The sequence below is a fragment of the Lonchura striata genome, chromosome 2 (assembly GCF_050655825.1).
Source record: "Lonchura striata isolate lonStrDom1 chromosome 2, ASM5065582v1, whole genome shotgun sequence".
NCBI classification, from domain to species: Eukaryota; Metazoa; Chordata; class Aves; order Passeriformes; family Estrildidae; genus Lonchura; species Lonchura striata.
In genome coordinates, this window is record NC_140704.1 from 125,380,816 (window position 1) to 125,401,636 (window position 20,821).

The 20,821-nt window shown below is 34.8% G+C and overlaps 1 protein-coding gene across 7 annotated transcripts in view; it reads right to left on the reverse strand.

Moving 5' to 3' along the window:
• Positions 1-441: 441 nt before the first annotated feature.
• Positions 442-20,821, reverse strand: part of UBE2W (ubiquitin conjugating enzyme E2 W) — a 32,110-nt gene continuing 11,730 nt past the window's right edge. For 3 of the 7 annotated variants that reach the window (XM_085573887.1, XM_085573886.1, XM_085573890.1), the window contains exons 2-6: positions 14,348-14,439; positions 11,309-11,411; positions 8,724-8,879; positions 7,534-7,609; positions 5,886-6,825 (exon numbers count right to left, since the gene is read on the reverse strand). In XM_085573887.1, coding sequence (XP_085430013.1) covers positions 6,701-6,825; positions 7,534-7,609; positions 8,724-8,879; positions 11,309-11,411; positions 14,348-14,439 — 552 coding nt within the window. In that variant the 3' untranslated portion in view covers positions 5,886-6,700. Of the gene's footprint in view, positions 3,309-4,452; positions 4,544-5,885; positions 6,826-7,533; positions 7,610-8,723; positions 8,880-11,308; positions 11,412-14,347; positions 14,440-20,821 lie in introns of those variants that run through there. The other 4 variants (XM_085573889.1, XM_085573888.1, XM_021530597.3 and 1 more) reach the window with 2 other exon arrangements.

The following is a 20,821-nucleotide window of genomic DNA, read 5'->3' on the forward strand; positions in this document are numbered from 1 at the left end:
GAAAGCAGTTATTGGTACGAGGCAGAGATTTGATTAAACAGTTCTGATTGATGCTGACGAAATAATAGAAACTCTATTCCACCACTGCAGGCAAACAAGAATCTTGCATCTGAAACTTCTCAAGTATTTTAAGTGCTTGTCAAACAGCAAAAAAAAAAAAAAAAAAAAAGATAACTATTTGCTCATCTGTGAGAAATTAAAACATTACATCTTAGTGATTTTTTTTAATTAGCTATTTCTTTCAGCTGTTACAACAGATACACTCTGGAGAATGAGGAAACACCTTGCTGTTATGCAAATTCCTCCTCTGATATGCATCACAACATTTCAGAATAACTGGCAGTTTTGTCTTAAGAGTGGCTGAATGTCAGGAATTATGCTTCTGCAGTGCACCATGAAAAGGTCCACACCTTTTCAAGGGTAGTAATTCAAGGGTAGTAATCTATTTTAAAACAAGAATTTATTGTGTTGTAGTATAAAGACACTAAACACAAAACAAAGTGTTTAACAACATGAATATTGACACAAAATAAAAGCAAGATAGTTTCAAGACAATTCTGTAACTATTCCATGTGAGACACTCCAAGTGAAAGAAAGCTACATACACAGGGTCACCCTTGGGAAAGGGTGGCACCACCTCCATCTAATTCAAGCCCTTTTTCAGGACATCATAGCATTGTCAAATAGTTGCATTATCTTGAGGGCTTGAGTGGTATATAAGCTTTGTCTTGACCCTCTCTATATAGGTGAACTTACCCTAAGATACACAAGGGAACCAATGAGGCATTTCTACTGTAAACTATAAGACCTGAGGTACATTCTCTTCTAATCTACCTTACATTTTCTTGATCTAAGTATATTATAGGGGGTGGGGGTTTATTAAAGAGCAGCATAAATTTGGTTATTTAATTTCACTATAGTCCATGTGACAGCACAGGTCAATAAAATTCATAATGCTTTGCACTACAACACCCATCTTCAACAAAATACATATGGTATGTCATGAAGCTTCTCTGAAACCATGTATTGTAGTTTCCCAAGCCACTATATGAATAGATAACTGAATCTGCAATGTACTTAAGCCATTTCTTCAGAAATTACCTGGTCACATTAAGGTTTCTTTCCTGTGGACTATTTGGATAGGATCCAATATATGAACCAGTCATACATTAATTTCTCAACTGTTTAAATTCATACAGAGCAGTGAACAAGACTATACAGATTAAGTATCAGACTACTGCTCGTTCATATGAACCATTTCCAAAACTAACCAGTTTGATGACCTCACAACAATAAAACTTTGCTAAACAAGAAGTTTAGAGTGTAAGTATTTCTTTTGTTTAAAACAATTTTTTTGGCTCTTATAGAAAATTAAATCAGTGTTTCCAAGGCTCATTGTGAAAATATATACACACATCAAAATTATATCCAAAGCTAGATTTTACCATTGAGTTTTAAAGGCCAAGAGATATTTTCAGTACAGTAGGAAAACAAAAAGCAGTTCCTGAAGTATATTGTAGCCTCATTTCACTCCCAGTATCTACAGTTCTGATGCTGTACAAAATACTTCTCTGAAGCAAATCCATCTAAACTCTATCTACCCTGAGTTAAGCATCTATACTTTTTTTAAAGTGTTTTAAACAACAGGTAACAGGGAAGTATGTACAAGGCTATAAAACATTAGTTATCATACAGCAGATTAAAAAAAAAATCAGTCTTTTCAGCCAATTTTCTGTTTTTTATTGTAGTTAGTCATTGTGGATTTGGTTTAGGGATTTTTTTTTGCTTTTGTTTTTTTTACATCAAGCTATTTAGACATTCATGCATTAACTGCTTGAATTTTTTTGAGTGCAACAATAAGGCAACAGTAAAAAAAAAATTATAGAAATTTTGCATATGTGTAAAGGTATTTAGTTTATAAAAGTGCTTCCTAAAAAGAGAACCTAATTGCAGTATCAAAATATTACAGAGTGCTGAGAACAACTGTCATTTCAGTAAATGTTGCTCCACAGAAAAATGTCTGATTTTAGGCTTTCCCCCCCTTTTTTGGTGAAGAAAAGCCTGGAAAAATTGGCATGGCTACATGGGACAAGCAAGTTAAGAAAATATACTTTAGTCTAAACTTAAATAAGAAGGTCCACACTTTTTTGTGAAAACTTTAAGCCTCTGTCAAAAATGTATTTTTTTTTTCTTTTTATAATACAGGATTAAAAGACAAGATGATGCTTACAAGGTAAAGAAATAATTTACATGAAAATATCTTCTGACAAAGCTTTTCAATCAAAATATTGTTTTGTAACATTCAAACATGACATACAACACAAAAGAAACAGTGAATACAAACAAAAAATGTTATATGGATTGCTTTCAAACACATAAATAAATGAAATATTGGTGTAGGCAGTAGGGCTCATGCTGATGGCTAGCAGGAAATAACAGTGTGCAATCTATTTGGAAAAAGCTCTAAAGTACAAATTACAAGCCCAGTTAAGGACTGCAGCAAGTTCAGTTATATCACTGCCATCCTCTATCTTCAAAATAAATTCTTGTTTAAATCATTCATATCCTAAATTACTCATACCTTTGCTTCAGAGATATGAATAACTATATACAAAAAGTAGTTTTATTTCACCATAGGGATAACATTGTACCTCTCTGCCAATGTCACTTGGAAAGCCGCCCATGTCAAAACAATTTGACAGCAGATAAACAATTTAATAAATACATAATGATCTTATTACAGTCCTTCAGATAGGCATGTTAACTCATGCTGCTAGGTTTGTGGTCACAGTGCATAGAATCCAAATATAAAAGAATGGGCTGGATTTCAGGTAATTGTCAATCCCTTGCTTATATTCCAAATATATCCAAAACTTTCATAAGCTCAGTCATGTGTCAATCTTTTTTGTGGCAGGAGCTAAACCTTTCCCTGGTACAATGTCCATTGCCGGCAATGGATGCACCAAAACCGCCAAGGAGCTCAGTGTTATTGCACAATATATGAAGACCTGGAATTCTTCCAAAACTTAAAATAAAAATAATGGAATTACTCTGACATTTCTGGACACCTGCATTAATACTGTATGACTAATAAAAGCATGTCAGTTGCATGGACTGAACCAGCGATCAACATGCGCCCAGAATGCACACTAGTAAAAATGCAGTCAAAGGAAGTAGTCTTCATTGCCTATAGGTCACTTCCAGTCAAAGGTTAAAGTTCAAAGACTGAATGATCAAAGTGCTCATTTTCTCAGTAGGACTATCTTCTGCTACGAGGATCACAAAATGGTGGCATCAACATGTGTCATCTTTAAAATAAAAGAAGAGCATTTATGGAAAACATATAAACATTCTAATTCCAAATTAGCAAGGTGCTATAGGCAGAAACAAATCCTAGCATATACACTAACATGCAGAGGAAAGACCCTAAGTAATTCTGTGATTTTATTCAGTAACAACTCAGGGAGAAAACAGAGTATCAAAAATTAAACTTCCAAAATACACATACACCCCCAAAGACATTAGTGTTAGCAAATACTCCAGAAAAACAAGTCACTTCCATACTTGGTATTTAGAAAACCACTTGCCAGAAAAATGAAAAATCAAATATGCTTAACATTTTGCACCCTTGAAGTACAGCAGATCCACAACAGTTATCTAATTAAAACATCCTTTTATAAGGAATATATAGGGATAAGACCCAGAAGTGGGCTGTTTCTGATCCATTCTCAACCCTTTATACATATACATGTGTGTGTATATATATATATATATATATATAAATTTATTTATAAAGACTCAACACAAAACAATAGCTGACAGATTTATGCAAAAAAATAGGTTACTACTATAATCCTAAAATGTTAAACCTGAAAGTAAATTACATACACTAAATTTTGGATACTGTGATTAGACAGAACATACTATAAAACTGCATGTCTGTACCTATCTTTTCTGCATTATGCACCATACTAATGCTCTCTCTTTTAAGCATTCTCTTTCACACATCAACCTGTGGTATAATTGCACCTGCTAGTAGTAAATATTGAGTTGTTAACAGAAAGCCAAGTTACTGTCTGCTTATTTTTAAAGGTCTTACTTGTAACCTCCCACACCTAAAAAATGTAGCCTCATAAACATTCTACATTCTCATGGGAAAATATTGTATCAAGGCTATTACTTGTAAAAAAGCTCTAATTTTTTAGTAGGCTACTGTACATTAAAAAAAAAAAAATGGACAAGGATGCAAAAGAGAGAGAGAAGGAATATTTAAATGGTGTACTAAAATTTTAGGCCAAGTATCAGAGAAAATACTTTCCACTTAAGAAAAAAACAAAACCAAACCAACCTCAAAACCCAAAAGCAGCAAGGAAGTGCTGGCTGCAAACAAACACCATTGCCTTTCCCTTCCTCCCCACCTCACCCTCCGCCCCGCAAAAAAAAAAAATCTACCTCCTGAGAACAACAAAGGAAGTCAACAGCTTTATGAAACAAATTTCAGTCTGGATGCCCAAGTCAACCGATCTGGAAGATCCTCCTCTGTCTTTAACACAACATGAGCAACTCTCAGATTGAAATTCAGCAGGAAAGTCAATGTACAGTTGAAACAGATATTGGGCAGGGTAGACAATCTAGAAATATTTTCAGTTACCAAACATCAGGAGCTTTAAAATAGGGCTTGTGAGAACATAATTTTGTAGCAAACAAAGCTCCATAACTCTAGTTGAGGAATAAGTTGTGTTGGGGGAGAGATGATACAACAGATTAACAACTCTGTGTTAAACTGAATGCAGATAGATATTTACATGTCAAAATATGTCTCAAAGTGCTACTTTATCACTCTGTGCTTATCTGGGTTAGCTTTACATCAGCTCCCAGCCAGGGACTATTTTGCTCTCAGGTAAACAAATTCCAGGCACATACTGAAAAAAAAAAAAATCCTTCAAATGAATGTATCAATACATATGATAGACTTCTTCCTATCTATTCAAAACACAGAGCTACTATGTCACATTACAGCTAAACCAGGGCAGCAGACAGCAGAAGTGGCACAACCACGCTGCATCTCCCTCAGGTTGCTGTATTAGCACTGGTATTTAATTTCTCACTACAGTTACCCTTGGGCAGCTGGCTTTCTTTCCTGGGTGGGATTGTTTTTTCATCTCTCATTTATCCAGCCAAATGTGGTTCAACCACAAGATTAGATATATCAAACTTCAACTGAAGCATGAGCAGAAAATAAACATGACAGAAGCATCTTTTCACACTTCCCATTTTACTGTAACAAACCATTTCTTTAAACCTGTTTAGAAAACACTGACAATTTAAAGATCATGCCTTGGCAGTCTTGTTCTATGTCCACATAGAAGAAACAAAACTAACTAAGAAAATAAGCAAATAACACACACACAAAAATGGAAGGGAAAACACTCTAATATATGAAATTTTTGTCCCATGGACATCAGAAATATTTTATTTTTTCATGTAAGAATTCAAGGTGGTGAGGAGCCCAATGAATTTTTAATCAAGACAGTATGAGTTACTTAAATGAACTGACTTGCCTTCTCTTGCCTCAGGTTGGCTTTTAGGTTGCTCTGAATTTGAGGAGGGGTAAGGTTTTATGACTTTCAGACAAAAAAGACTGCATAGTTACTTCATAGTAACTGAAATACACATTCAATGACCTGTAAGCTGTGGTTTTGAGCCATAATAATACAGCAACCTTCAGAATCAGCAACTCAAGATTTCTTTTCATATTAAGTTTCTGTTTTGCTTGTTTAACACCAATTGAATATCATTATTAAGAAACAGAAGTAATATCTGCAGACTGTTCTGCTTTTACATATTTCTATTCCAAATCAAAATGAGACTGGTACAAATTAAAAGTAGTCAGAACATATTTTAATCACAAAATAAAGCAAATAAATGGAACTTTACCTGTTTCTCTTTAAAAGTAATTAGCAAGTGAAAAAAGAAAGTTAACAAAAACTCTCCCAAAACTGTCATTTAAGAGAAACCAAAATTAGAAATGGAGAAGCACCAGACACATTACAAGAGCATGAAAACAGAGAGAGAAAAGAAAGTGACTGCTGAATAATCTGATGAGGATGAAACATCTATCCTTGTGTGCAATATGATTATGATTTTTGGAGTCAACTTTAAAAACAACTACATGATGGTCCCAAGTTTCTTACATATACCTTAATCTCATGACATACAGGAATTCTCTTCCTGTACCTGCAGCCACCTGGGTTTGGAGTTACAATTGCTGTATTATGAGAAACAGAGTTTCATTCTGTTACATTACCATATGTCAAAATCCCATTGGTCTCAGCGAGTATTATGAAACTATTAAGTTTTTCTTGTTAGGCCATCCATGGGCTTTTAAGAATCTTAAGAATTTTAAAGGTGAAGACTTTGGAATTTGCCTCTCCAGTCATGAACTCTCACTGTCTCAAAATACTTGCTCTGGTTTTCACTTCAGGGACAGAACCCATCCTGGAGTGGAGGGGGGGGCATGAAAAACAGAGGATGTCTTATGGTGGAACCTTCACCTGCCTCTGCAGTGATGGAATCAAATGTTCTGCACTACATCAGCATGGAGTATTACCTTCTCTGACATATCCCTTCCCAATGTACTTGTGCTTCCAGTAACTACCATTTGTACAGAAATTTCCTAGGGAAAGCAAGGAAAGCATTGCTAACAAGAGGAGAGAAACAAAGCATGGCCCATCTCTATCCCCTTCTTCTCTCCTTCCTCACCAACGGAGTGGGTAAGACAAGTACATACAGCCAACTGCAGCTCTGGGTGGAGGATGACAAATGCTGAGGCAGAAGAAAGAAACCACAAAGTATAAAGCAAGACACAGAACACATGGAAAACAAAAGTAAAAAGCACAAAAGCAAAGCACACCCCAAACCAAAAAACAAACAAAAGAAAAAGCCCCCAACACAACACTAGCACCGCAGACACTTGCAGTTTTAATACACGTTTTTTCTTCTTTATCGTGTCCATGGAGAATCTTATTACGATATTATTGAGTATTAGTTTTTAGGAGCCTTTAGAGTCAGTCAACTGTCCCATAATGGAAATTCTGATTAAGAGTGGAATCTATCAAAACACATAGCTGTTTACAAATATATAGGTATCTTATCAACAACATAAAAGTTTTTAAAGTGTTAATAACAGTAACAAAAAAAAAAAACTGTTTGGAGCAAAACCTAGTTTCATCATGGACTTTCCCCAATCCAAAACTTTGAAATTGTCATGGATTGATACACTTTACAAGAACTTTCATTCAAAGTCAATCCTATAATTTTAAATATGCTTAAATTTCCACCAGGAATTATTCAGATGTGATATAGAAAAAAAAAATCACAGCAGAGTGTATCAGAAACGGGATTTAAATAACTTTTTGAGTTGAAAAAAAAATTAGTTTAATGCTTTGAACACATGTATCCTACTTTCCTACAATTCAATTGCCTTCAGCCTGAAAAGAAGTTAAAAATTTCTGATTCTAGTTAGATACTTACCATGATACCACCATTTTGTTTTCTTTGGATTCTTGTTACATGTTCTTACATAAAATGAGTTATCTGGAGGTCGTCTCTGCAACAGAAGAAAAGACCTACAAATAATCAAACAATCCTCATATTGTAATACATGAGCTATTTAATAAGATTATGAAAGATTACCATGTGAATGCAGTGAAAATGAGGTAACAGGCAGGATTACACCTTTTTGGTCAAGAAAAATCTCTTAAACTTCCAGGTAACAAATTCTTACTTGAGATACTCCAAGAAAATAAAATAGTAAAAAATATCATACAGTTTAGTGATAAATAGGGGAGAAAAAATGAATAATAAAAAAAAAACAAACAAACAAAATAAACTAACTCACAAGAAACAGCTGTTGTTCAAAAAACTCCCCAAAATTACATTCCTTTGCAGTTTAGAATCTAATTCTGCTCCATTACATCCAATTCCTATTCTAAGGCTCAGCTTAGTGTGGGTGAATAAATGAATTTAAGTATCTGTATCTGATCATTATTACATATTCTTTGGTTTTCTTCGTAAGTGTCATCATTTACAAAACACATAGGATAAAAAAACCATTTTGGGGTGGTTTTTTGACTACATATATGACTAGGACTGATTGGGATACAAAATAAACAGGCATGCTTGGATAGCACATATGGACAAGCTCTGACCACATCTAAATTCCACAGACAGCCCTCTGCGAAAGAAATGGTCAAAAATGAAAGGGCAATCTCTTTACAAAAAGGTTTCTAAGATATTAGTTCCAAAAAAGCAGCTCAGCGCCATTTACTTCCCTGAAGTGAAAATTATCAAGATCACTGAAATAGTACAGATGCAAAGTTAGAAACATCTGCACTAAAGACATTACACTAGTCATTCTGCACTGCCTTTAGAGGAAGGATAATTTTATAAAGAATTGTCCTAAAGCATGATTGAACTTTGCAGTTAGTACAACTGGAAGGGTGCCAGTAATGATATATAAGCAGGTTACCATGAAAACAATGGCAAAGTACTTATTGCACTGTTTATTTTGCAGTTCTAGCTTAGTAATTTCGCAGTAGTAGAAATGTAGATACAGTAGTTTTGCCTATTTCAGAATTTGAAAAATGAAAAGTTTACTTTGTAAGGTAGAAAATTACTAACTTTTACTTATTCTACTTCAACAGTGCTAAAAAAGCCCATACCTTTTCTTTGCAGCTGGAAAGCATGCTAATAATGCTAAGACAAACAGATTGCACTGAGAGGGCTGGAGACCAGTCTTCCGTTAGAATGGATAAACAGATATGACCATTGCTATAAACATGAGGATGAACAGGGATATTGTCTCCAGTAAACATGACCTAAAAAAAAGAACAAAAATAACTAATTTATAGTCCCCATTTTAAATAAAACTATATTGGTTTGGGGAAACAATATAATCTTATTTAAGAAGATCTGCCATTTTCACTAACACCAAATAACACACTTTATCACATTGGGCTAATTCCATTTTAGAAACTGTTAAGTGAAATGTAAAATAATCAATGGAAGCCTAAATAGCTAGTGAAGGTGGAGTTAAATAAATGGTCAAATATAGGGGATTTTATATTAATATAGCATAGAAAAAATGTAAAGTTAACAATGTAAAGACGATGCAAAATCTTGCAGCCTTGGTCTTCCATGTCCTAAGGAATACAGCTGTCATGCCAAAACACTGGATTTTAATGATTATATAAGCCACAATGTTATACACCAAAAAGCACAACAAAATTCACAAATGAATATTTCTATAAACCTGGACACAACAGGAATAAAGTTCTGGACAACTCATCCAGGTTCCAGCATGAATAATAAAATTTAAATTCATCAATCTTATTAACTATAAATAAAGGACTTGTGAAACTAAAATTTGCCAAAAGTTTGCCGAATAGGAAATATTTTTTAAACATTATTTCAAATAGAAGAGTTTTTATTTGACATGGAGTATATAAGAAAGTCATTTAGAACCTCAAAAAGGGCTAGAAAAGCAATTTTGACCACTACTGCTCTTACATCAAGTTTTTTGTCAAACATCATTGGTTCAGAACCAACAGAAAGAGAATAAAAGTGAAATCTTCATATCAGTATTATACTCCTGAACTTCTTTTACAACTCCTTTTATGCAATAAAAACATAAATCTCTACCACTCATAACTATAATACCCAGCAGTTTCTTAAGTGTTTCTTAAACTATATAGGTATGCATAAAAATATGTAAACGTGTACATAGACACCCACCTCCTCACTGGTGACAAGTAACACCTTCATCATATAGGAAACTGAAATTAGAGAGCTTAATTTATCTGCAAAATGGCAGACAGGTTTCTAAGGCATAAGAGAAACTGGATACAGAATGATCTTTCACAGGTCTTTAAACTGGTATTTCTTAAGCATTGAAGGGCTTACCTTCATAATTCTGTAGTGTATTTCACTTGTAACTAATATCCTGTTTTTACATGACAACCTAAACTAGGCAGACTAGGTAAATAAAAGCATGAACTCTATGGCAGACAACATACATTTACAGGCAGAAAACATCCAAGTGATTAAAGCAGCACAAGTGAAAACTGTCAATTCACAGTAACTAGATTTGCAGGAGAGGTAATTATGACCAAGAAATTGTAGTGCAGAATGACCCTACTGCACAACAATGTTTGCAAAATTGAAATTCTAGCCATCTGAAACAATCCAGTATCCAGTACTTAAATTTTAATTGTTTTCTGTGATAAAACTCAGTGTAGATGTATGGATCTAATTTGCTGCTTTGCAATAAATTGCACAGAGCCACAGACACAGGTTGGGTAATGAAGACAAACAACCTGGAACCAAATTAAACTGGTTACTCTTTTGTGGATTACCTATAATTAGTACCTTGCAAAACTGATGAGATGCAGAAGTATAAGTAGCCAGTTTGTTCTGTAAAAGGCTGAAAGTCAGCATTCTAGTGTTTATCATGGTACCTAAAAATATGCTAATTTTTATGGCTTAAGTGCGTCTCACAGCTCCATGCTTCAGTTTTAAAATCAACGAGAGAAGCTGCAGAGATAATTTGTAGAACTCTGAGCTGAGAGAGACAGGACAAGACACTCTTGCTTTTCTCCTTCCTTTTTCAGAAAAGCAGGGGTGATAGCTGACCACTACTCTTATCAGGAATGTTTTGAAGTGTTTCCCTCCGGTAATGGAGGAATGGCTGTACACAGCACATTCTGCAGTCTGAAAGTTCTGCTGTCCCTTCAGTTCTTTAGGCTGTCTTGGAAACAACACAGTATCACATACCTCAGTCATAACATTATTTGCAGATCTCAAGCGTATCATGTATCTATGAGAATCCCTATCAGAAGCACAGTATTTCTTCAGCTGTATTAACAATGGCAGCAGAGAAGATACAAGAGTCTTAAAAATCAACCAGAAAAAATATGCTGAAAGTAAGAAGGGATGAAGCAGCAGTTTGTTTACTTGGCTCCTGCATCACAGTAAAGGGGATCTTCCTACTTTACCCTGTATTTCATGACATGAACACGACATCAAAGAAGCCTCCAGGTTACACTGCTTTCATCTGTTCAAGCAGACATCAGAGTCCTATATTTCACTGTAGAATTATTTGTAAAGAAAAGGCATCTGCATAATGTGTTTAATACAAATTAAAGTAAGCAAAGCTGACACTGGGCTATATGGCTAATACAATACGCAGCACATGTCATAAAGCTGTAACCACAAGGTAGCAGGAAGAGAGAAAGAAGGCAGCAGTTACCTGAGGCGAATCAAATGGATACCGACTACTAAACTTAAATAAAAGCTGAAATTTTTCCCCTTCATAGAGTGTTCCTGGAGCACCTTCCATGTCTACAATCCACCTAAGGAATAGGGGAAAAAGCTGTTAGCTTTGTGGACTGACAAACTAATACTTGTACTCCTGGAGCACTGGACTAATCAAATCAAATATCAATCACAGCCAGACCGTCTAACTTCTCTTCTAACACTACAGCAATCATAAAGGTGAACAATACATCAAGCCTGTATTTAAAAGAAACAAGCTTGGTGTTTTTCATACAGGCACTGACACAGTGATGCAAATTATAAATGTAATTATGACTTGAACTATACACAGACCCATCAGTTCCCAAGAAATGGCTCTTAATGCGAGACAACAGAGCTGAAAAAAAAACCTGCTTGAAAACTTAAAAGGTTTGGAAGGAAACAAACTAGTACACATTGTCTTTTGGGTTGTTTTACTTTTCTGTCAAGGAAAATTCAATACGGTTTATAAAAATAATACTGTAACCAAGGGGACAGGGCAAAGGTCATCTTGTACTTACTGTAAAACTCAGAAATTAAATGGTATCTTGCAGGTAATGGAACCAAAAATGGAGAAGTTAATAGTGAAAAATTAAAAGGTCCCATCAAATTAAAACAAAATTCAAAAAAAAGGGTAATTTGAATCTGTGATGAAAATAACAGCTCAGTGTATCAGTATTCTTTTTCCTCTGCTTCTGCTCCTTCCACAATAACACCATTAAAGTAACTGACTGGTGGAGTTGCTGGGGAAGAGGGTGGTGGTGTTGCATGTGGGGATTTTATTGTTGTTGGGTTTCCACTGTGGTTTTTCTAGTACAGCTAAAACCAGTTGTTTTGCATATTTTTCAACACGTACAGCAACATTCTGCTGTCTAACTTCCCTGATTTTGGAGTCCTGCTGACCACTTAACACCATCCTTTGCGGCATCACTTTCCCATTTTTGGTTTTTTACCTTTGATTGAGTTTTACAGATATAAGCAACATACTAGGACAAAGAGACTACCAAAATACTCAGATATGGTTTACATCAATTCAAGAAAGGCAGCTGAGATTTTGCAGAACAGCAGCATATACTCAGACAAATCAACATCTCCAGCTGGCAGCTCTGATGATCCTTCTGTAATATATACTCTCTCTCTGTATTTAAGCCATGCATATTTTTTATTTTCCCCTCTGTCACTCTTTGGCTTTTTTTTGCTGGTTGTATTATTGTTGTTGTGTTTTGGTTTACGGCATTTTTGAGAAAAACTGCTAGCTCTCACACTCTTCAAGAGGAATACATCTTCAACAGTAGCACAGTGGCTATACAGTGAAGCCTGATGAAGTACGTTTCATATTTTAATTTTGTGAAGATGCCTTTGATTTAATCCTGATCACTTCTCTTCTACTGCCTTCTGCTTTACATTTATACACACAGCACAGCAATACTCTTTAGATTTATTTGTTCTTGTGATCCAGAACTTCCACTTTCAAGTTTTTTAAATAGTTTACTTTACTAAGTAGAAGATAACTTTGCCTGGACAATGCTCCTTTTATGGTCAAGGAATCAGTAGAACACATATTTCCTGTTTTACAGTTTAGCCTTCTCAAATTTCTAATCCTTGTATATTTAAAATAAAAGATTGCTCAATGTTTCAAATTACTCCGTTGCATCATAGGATCCCATTATTTTATTCAACATCTTTAAAAGCCAAGCAAGTATTGCTACACAAATTTTTAACACAACCAATTGGAACTGTAACTTGATTAATGAACTCAAAACATGATACCTGATACCAAAAGCCCTCAAAGACAAAAAAAATCATTTTACTTTTGACAAGAAGCTTCTAAAACAGTGACAGTTTAAAAATCTACCATGACAGTAAACAGGAAGTATTATGTGCAAGGTATTGAAAGGTCTAAAAGTTGTACAGGGCAGAAATTATAATGAGGTAGTATTCTGGAAACAGAGATAACCTTTTCAATCTGCTCTAAACATTGTTTTAATAGTTTTTTGTTGAAATAAGTGAATACCATTATTAGACTGACTCATTTTTGCAGAAAACTAAAACTTGCTATTTCAGTCATAGTCATGCTCATCTGAAGTATCACAAAGGCCATCGTAATTTAAAGAGCAGTGAGTGTTTAACTCAGTATATATGAGTCTCAGAAAAGCCTCATGTAACATGGTCTGAATGCCACCACCCAAAATGCAGATGTGAAAACATCAAAATTCAGCTCTATGTTTAAGCTGCTCCATCAATTGATAACATAGTCCAGAATTTATAGTCTGAGATGATATGCTCATCAATGTTTACAAGAGCTCAATTTTTAACATTTCTCTAAAATTAAACTAAGAAAGTTATGAGAAAAAAATGTCAACAAAGTCTGAATCTTTTGAATTTCTACAAGTTAAAAAATAGATTAATATCAAGAACAACCCCATTCACAAATAAACAATGTCCATTTCAACAGACACTGAATATTTTACCATGTTTCTCTTTCTATTTCACAAATCACGAAGAAAGTCAAGGCAGGGGAAAAAGTGCAAACAAGTGTACCCAGACAACTTTGATTTTTAAGAAGTCTTCTCCACTTGCCTTAGAGAAAGTAGGTAATTAAAACTAACAGCTGTGACACATATTCTATTCAAATGTCACAGAATTCTAAAACAACTACTCCATTATTTCAATAAATCTAGAATAGTTTTGGAGGTTAGTAGCTATGAAAGATAATAAAATTATTTTATTCTAAAATATGCAGAAGCTTTTACCAATTGACAGTTTGTTAGACAGTAAAACACCTAATAAAAATTTAGTAAATTCGCTACCCTGCTCCTGAAAGTGTCCAACACATTACAGCAATACGCTTACTAAGGAGAACAATGTTTCATTGCCTAGACTAAAAGCAAAATTCACAATGTTACTTGGTGTAAGTGGTGGAAGAATGAAGAGAACTTCTCATTACTTAGTCTTTTCAGCACTACAGCAGAAATAAAACAGTATATGTACTTACTGTGTAATTGAATTTTGTACACTCTTTTCATCTAGAGTCATTCCCGGAGGTGGATCATTTTGAAATGCCAATAGTTCTTTTTGTAATCGTTTCTATAAAGAAATTATATGGAATATTTGAAATACTAGATAAAGTTCAACAATAAACATGCACACTTAAGTACATTTCATCAATTTTTGAAAGGTAAAAGGAGTTTTACTTGACAATTTAAAAACAAAGTGAAACTGGAAGGTGAGAAAAAAGGATGACTTTGTTCACTTTGTTAGATATTAAACTGAAAAGACAAAGGCAAAATAAGTTACAAGCTTTAAACTTACTATTTGTGTAAAATACAGTGGCAGTTACATTTGCAACACTGTTAAAAAATTACAAGGAGGTATAAATGAATTGGATGTATTACAAAAACATTTGTAAGAGCTCCACTCCTAGCAGTGAACATTTCATATTTACACAACATCATTAGATTTATAATTACATCTACAAGACTTTAACAGCATAAGCTCCTCCTCTAAGTAACCTAAGGCATGTCCATTTGGCATCTGTGCAAGCCTTTGCCTTGTTCTAAGTCATCCCAGAGGACAGAACAGAAAACTAAACCAAGACTATTTGGATTGCACAAAACAAACTAAAAACTTTACACTAACTGCAATTTAGAACCTACAGAGTCATAGCACTTATTAAAGTGTTATGGCAGTAGCTCAGGTAATTCTTGCCTATTTTGACTGAGAAATTGGTCACTGCAACAAGGTGTTTCTGTAACAACAATCAGAACACTTTCTTACAATCTATTGAGCAAAGGAAATGCAGCCTCTGAGCTGTCACTGGCACTGCTCTTGGAGTCAATTTTCTCCATATAAACAGCTACACAATACGTTTTTTCATTTCCAAGTGATCTAGGTGATAAAAAGTTCAAGGCTTTCTAATTTCTACTGTCTTTTTCTTTTCCTGCCAACAATTTTAAGGTTACCATCTACAAGTCCTTCAACCTTACTATAAGTCAAAATTATTTTATACTCCAAAGGAATAAAAATACATGGTTTGGTGATTTAGTACCTCATTTCCATTCAATAACAATTTTTTTAAAACACAGATCTAGCACACACTTGTAGCTGTTTTCCTGTACTTAGCAGAACTTAAAAAAATTCCCAGGGGAAAATAAAGTGTTGATTTGCCAACACAGAAGTTATTCAGTATCCCATCAAATATATTTGAAATCAGACTACAAGAAATTCAACCACACAACTCATAAAGAAAAGGCCCTTACACATTCATAACTTACATTCTGAAAATACTGAAATAACTTTCTGTCTCTATCAAGCAGCCCTGAAAACTTCCTTGGGCTTCCATATTGAAAGTTCCTACCTTCCACTGAGATATAACATAAATCAAGTGAAAACCCAACTCTAGCATTTTCATAAGCTGTACACATTGCTCACACATTAAACAAACAGGTTAGAATCCTAGTGTTTACCTTTTTATTTCTGTTCAGATTAAGAAAACACTAACATCACTACGTTAGTGTTTCCAGCATCATTATTATGAATTCAAATGCAAAGGAGCAAAGTTACAAAACAATTTTATAAATCCTTAATTTGAATGGCAGAGATGTTATGAAGCCAATTATCTTTCTGGCACTTCCCCAGACCATCATCAAATAAACTTCAAAGGCAGTCAACCTGTGTACACTTTTTCACATAGAGTAATATTTTAAAAGTTCAGAGATAAGAACGTTTTAAAACAAAGGAAATTCAAACTCTGCTGAAGAGGAGATTTGGAAACATTGGTTCCAAAATAGCGAAGAACATATGTATATAAGAACAGCAAATAATTCAGCAGATCCATTTACTTATACATGTAGACCAACTATACAACTTTGTCTATATAAAAAGGAGCCTAAAACACATTTTAGATTTTAATTAAAATCAGAAACATTAAGCTATCAGTGTCTGACAGTAACTTGAAGAGACAAAATTTTGTCTGTTCCGTATCATAAAAAAATTTTCAAATTACCAACACTTAAAATATTATCTAATTTCAAGTTTGCACCTTTAGCCCTTTTTCCAGCAACCATCTTTTCAGTCTAACTCAGTCATGCTTTTGTCCATCTCACTAGTGCAAAAATATCCTGTTTCACATGTCTTTACTAAACAATAAACATACTATGTTTATGGTCCTTTCTAAACAAAAAAGCCAGTAGCAAAAAGAAAAAAATAATAAAAATGTACACTTGAACAACACAATACCACTAAAGTGCTCTGTTCCTCTGATCCTAAAACATTTGCTGACACTGGCTTGAAGGCCTGTCCATTCAGCATAAATAATACATACAGACAAGATACTGCCTCTCATCGCTTGCAATTCAAAACAAAATTCACAAAACATATCCCAGAGAAATAGCAAGAAATACTATTTACACTTTGGGTCAAATGTGTCACATTTGACACATTTGACAAATAATATTCTTAAATAAATTATTATTTCCCAGTTAGCCACTTCAAATAAGTATCAATGTAAGCCAGGAAAGAAAAGTCAAAGAAGGTGTAACTCCTCCTGTGCATAAAAAATCCTGGACAACTGGAAAAAACTGATGAGCAGAAGGCTACAGTACTCAAGATGATTGTGGTTTTTTGCCTCAGTCTTCAATGGCAACCTCTTTTCCCACACCACTCAAGTGGATGGACAGCAGGAGGAAACAAAGTCCCTCCCACTTTAAATAAATGTCAGGTTCATGACCACTTGAGGAATCTGAATATAAACAAATCTCTGGGATCCAATGAGCTGCATTCCAGACTCCTGAGTGGAATCAGTAGATTTAGTTACAAGCCACTTTCCATGTTTGGAAAGTCCAACAGTCAGGTGAAGTCCCAGCTGACTGGAAGAAGGGGAAAAAAAGGAAGACACTGAGACCTGTCAGTCCCACCTCTGTACCTGAGAGGTTCATGGGACACATCCTCCAAGAAGCTGTACTATGACACATGCAGGACAGAGAAGGATTCAGGACAGCCACCATGGCTTCACTGAGGCCAAGTCCTGCCTGACCAGCCTCGTGACCTTCTACAATGGAATTACTACATCAGTAGACAAGGGAAGAGCTACAGATGTCATTTATCTGGACTTGTGGTAAGTCTTTGGCATGGCAGCCTACAACATCCTTGTCTCTACATTGAAGAGATGGTTTGATGGGTGGACTGTTCAGTGGATAAGGAACTGCTTGGAGAGTCACATCCAGGGAGTGGAATGAAATGATCTTTACAGCCCCTTAAAATCCAAACCATTCTATAATCAGTTCCATTGACTTCTATTTGCAGTTCTCAGTGGAAATATCAATACAAGGAAAAAAAAAAAATCTATGTCATTCCCATAAAAAGTTGAAAAGAGCATGTCCAGTAGGAAATGCATGTGTTATCTATTAACAGAAACTCAATAACCCAGAAAAGCAAGACTAACACAGTCAGTGTTATAATGAAAACAATTTATAATAAGTCAATTTATCACACTGAAATAAGGGACTCCACAAAAAACCCTGACAATGATTATCTATCAACCATAGGAAACTTCCGTGCAATTCTGATTAATGGTAAATTCCTAGACACAACTCCTCATTGGACAGGGAGGGAAGGGATTTAGAGGTGAAGAATGCACACCTCTTCTGGATTTGTTCTTGATTCAGAGCAATATCCCAGATAAAACCAAGTTTCAGCAAAAGCATTATTTCCTTCTGCCTTACAGAAATCTCTCTAACCCTATGTCTACTAAATAACTTGTATTCCATTGTACTACACCTTGATGGGTTTTATGCATCTCAGCACTGCTTCCTCCCAAATAAAGAGACTCTCACCCTAGAATTATTCAGGACTGAAGAGAAAAAACTGCTATTAGAAATGGCAGAGAACTCCTTCATTTTTCTTATCTCCAGCTATACTATCTGGATAATTTGCCTTGATATAAAAGATCAAAAGAAATATATTGTAATAAATTCCTGGATTTCTCCAGTCCTCAAAGACAGGAAGTCTGAAAGTGAAAAAATGCTTTTAAAGATTTCCTAAGTGTTAATCTTGCCACTAGAGTTAGAAGTAAGGCAGTTTATATATGAAGACAATTACTTCTACTGGACCAACAGGCACACACTTAAGATGTGATTTAAGCCCATTATTTGTTGGGGCTTTTTCCCCAGGTGGAGTAATAAAATATACTCTGTATTTCAAGACACTCTACTATTCCATTAACCACAACACAGAAGTTAATAATTCCTAATCTGATGAACATACGTGGGTATCTTTAACAATCTTTCATCACACATTTTCAAAATTTGGGGTTTTTTTAATCAAACATCAACTCACTTATTTCTGTACAGAATAACAAAGAGCTGCCTATAGACCTTTTTCCAGAACATGAGAGTATTCTATAGGAACTGGAACAAAACTGCAGAGGGCACAAAGGGCCTACTAATCACAATTCATCCAAACAATGAGAAAAAAAAATGTTTTAAGAGAGTAACTAAGTAATATTTAGAAAATAATCTTTAAATCAAGGTCTCTGGTGAATGCATTCCAGTGTTTCACTACCCATGGTATAAAATGTTTCTTTTGTGTCTTACCAAAATCCTTCATGTTCCAAATTGTATCTATTGCCCTTTGTCTTCCAATAGTGGCTGTTTTCCCTTGATATCTTCCTATTATGTTGTTGTAGGCATCAGCAAGATCTCTCATTTGCCTTCTCTTCTTACAGCTGAAGAAACCCAGTCTCCTTGAAGGTCACACAGTTCAGCCCCAGCCATCCTGCTTGTCATCTGCTGGACTCACCCCAGAAGTGCAATGTCTGTCCTGTAGTGCAGCTCCTTGAACCCAGCACTCCAGATGTGATCTCAAGTGCCAGAGAGAGGAGAAGAATCACTCTCCTCGAGCTGCTGGCTCGACACTTGCAAAGACAGCCTGACGTGCAGCTTGGGATATTCAGAAAACTTGAGGTATTTTCCACAGATATTATGAAGGACTATATTTTTTCCTTCCTCTCTTTCTTAAAATAATTTGCCTTTTGTCGTGTCTCATTAATACAGAAACTGTATATTATCAGGAGACTGATCTAGTTATTAAAAAATGCCCTTAAATGAAGCCCTTAAAGACCAGATTCATATCATTTAATTAGGAAACCGAGTTCCTCATTACCACAGTAATTCAGAAAACATCTAAAGTTTGAATTTAAAAACTTGAAATTAATTTATATTCAGTGTTGAACAGTATTTGCTGACCAAAAAGGTTACAAAGGACAATAATTTTCAACACAGTCTAAACACCCACTCTTAGCTTCAAGACTCAAACGTACTTGAAAAAAAACACGACTCTGGTATACCAAGTCCAAATACAATAGGTACAAAAGGCACATTGCAACTGCAAGATTCTCAAATAAAGCATTTGCAAAGAAACATTTCAGCATGTGAAAGCCTTTCTTATATTTGACAGCTATGAGTGCAGAATTATTACTTTTGTTTTCACAAGCATTCTAAAAAATTAGCAGCAATATAAATAGGAAGACAAAATATAACAGATTAACACATTTCAGACAATTTTAACTGTCATTCATAGAATCTTATACACCTAGGACTTAAAGATACTTCTCCATCTTCCTACCATAAAAGAAGTTGTGCTAAAAGCCTTTAACATTTTTTCACATCACTTTATCTCTTGCCTTTACAAGTGGAAGAATTTTCTTTACAGTAACAGATCTAGGTGGGTTAAATGGATTATAGTAAAATTACTTCCCTTAGGCTTCGTGGACATGAAAGTGTTCTTTTATTTACTTCAACTCTCACCTTTCCCAATCTCTACTCAAGTAAGCACTTTCAAGCCAATGCAGACTGCCCTCAAAATACCCTTTGGCAGGTTCACTCTGTTGGACAGAACCAAACACCTACTCTCAATCAGACAACCAGTCTAAACAACCAACTACGACTTTGATAACTTGTGGTCTTTATGGTTTCAGAAAAAACAGAGTCCACATGATTGATACCACATTTTTCTTGTGTGTTTATTCATATGTCACATCAACACATGGAAAATTTTTGCACAGTCAAAATACAGCTACTGCTCCTCCTTCACATCAGCTACAGCCCAATACAGGGAGAAAATAATGTTAATTCAATGTGATTTCTTTTCTTAAACCCATTTGGCTAATTGTCTTTGCTAATTGTCGATTGTTTGCTATAGGCATCAGAGACTATTTGGGCCAGTGATTTCCAAAGTAAAATTTTCACATAATAGTACAACAACAAAAATAATATTTATCTTCTGGAAACTCACTCCAAAGAATTGTCAAAAAATCTCAGTTTTAGTTGCTTAAACACTTTTAAAAAGCAAACCAACCCACATAGCTAAATTTTAATTACTGACATAATATCTAGTGTCTAAAGATATTGAATCTGCCCTTCTTGTTTGGCATGTTTTGTCATCAATTCCAGTCTTTGTCACCTATTCTTTG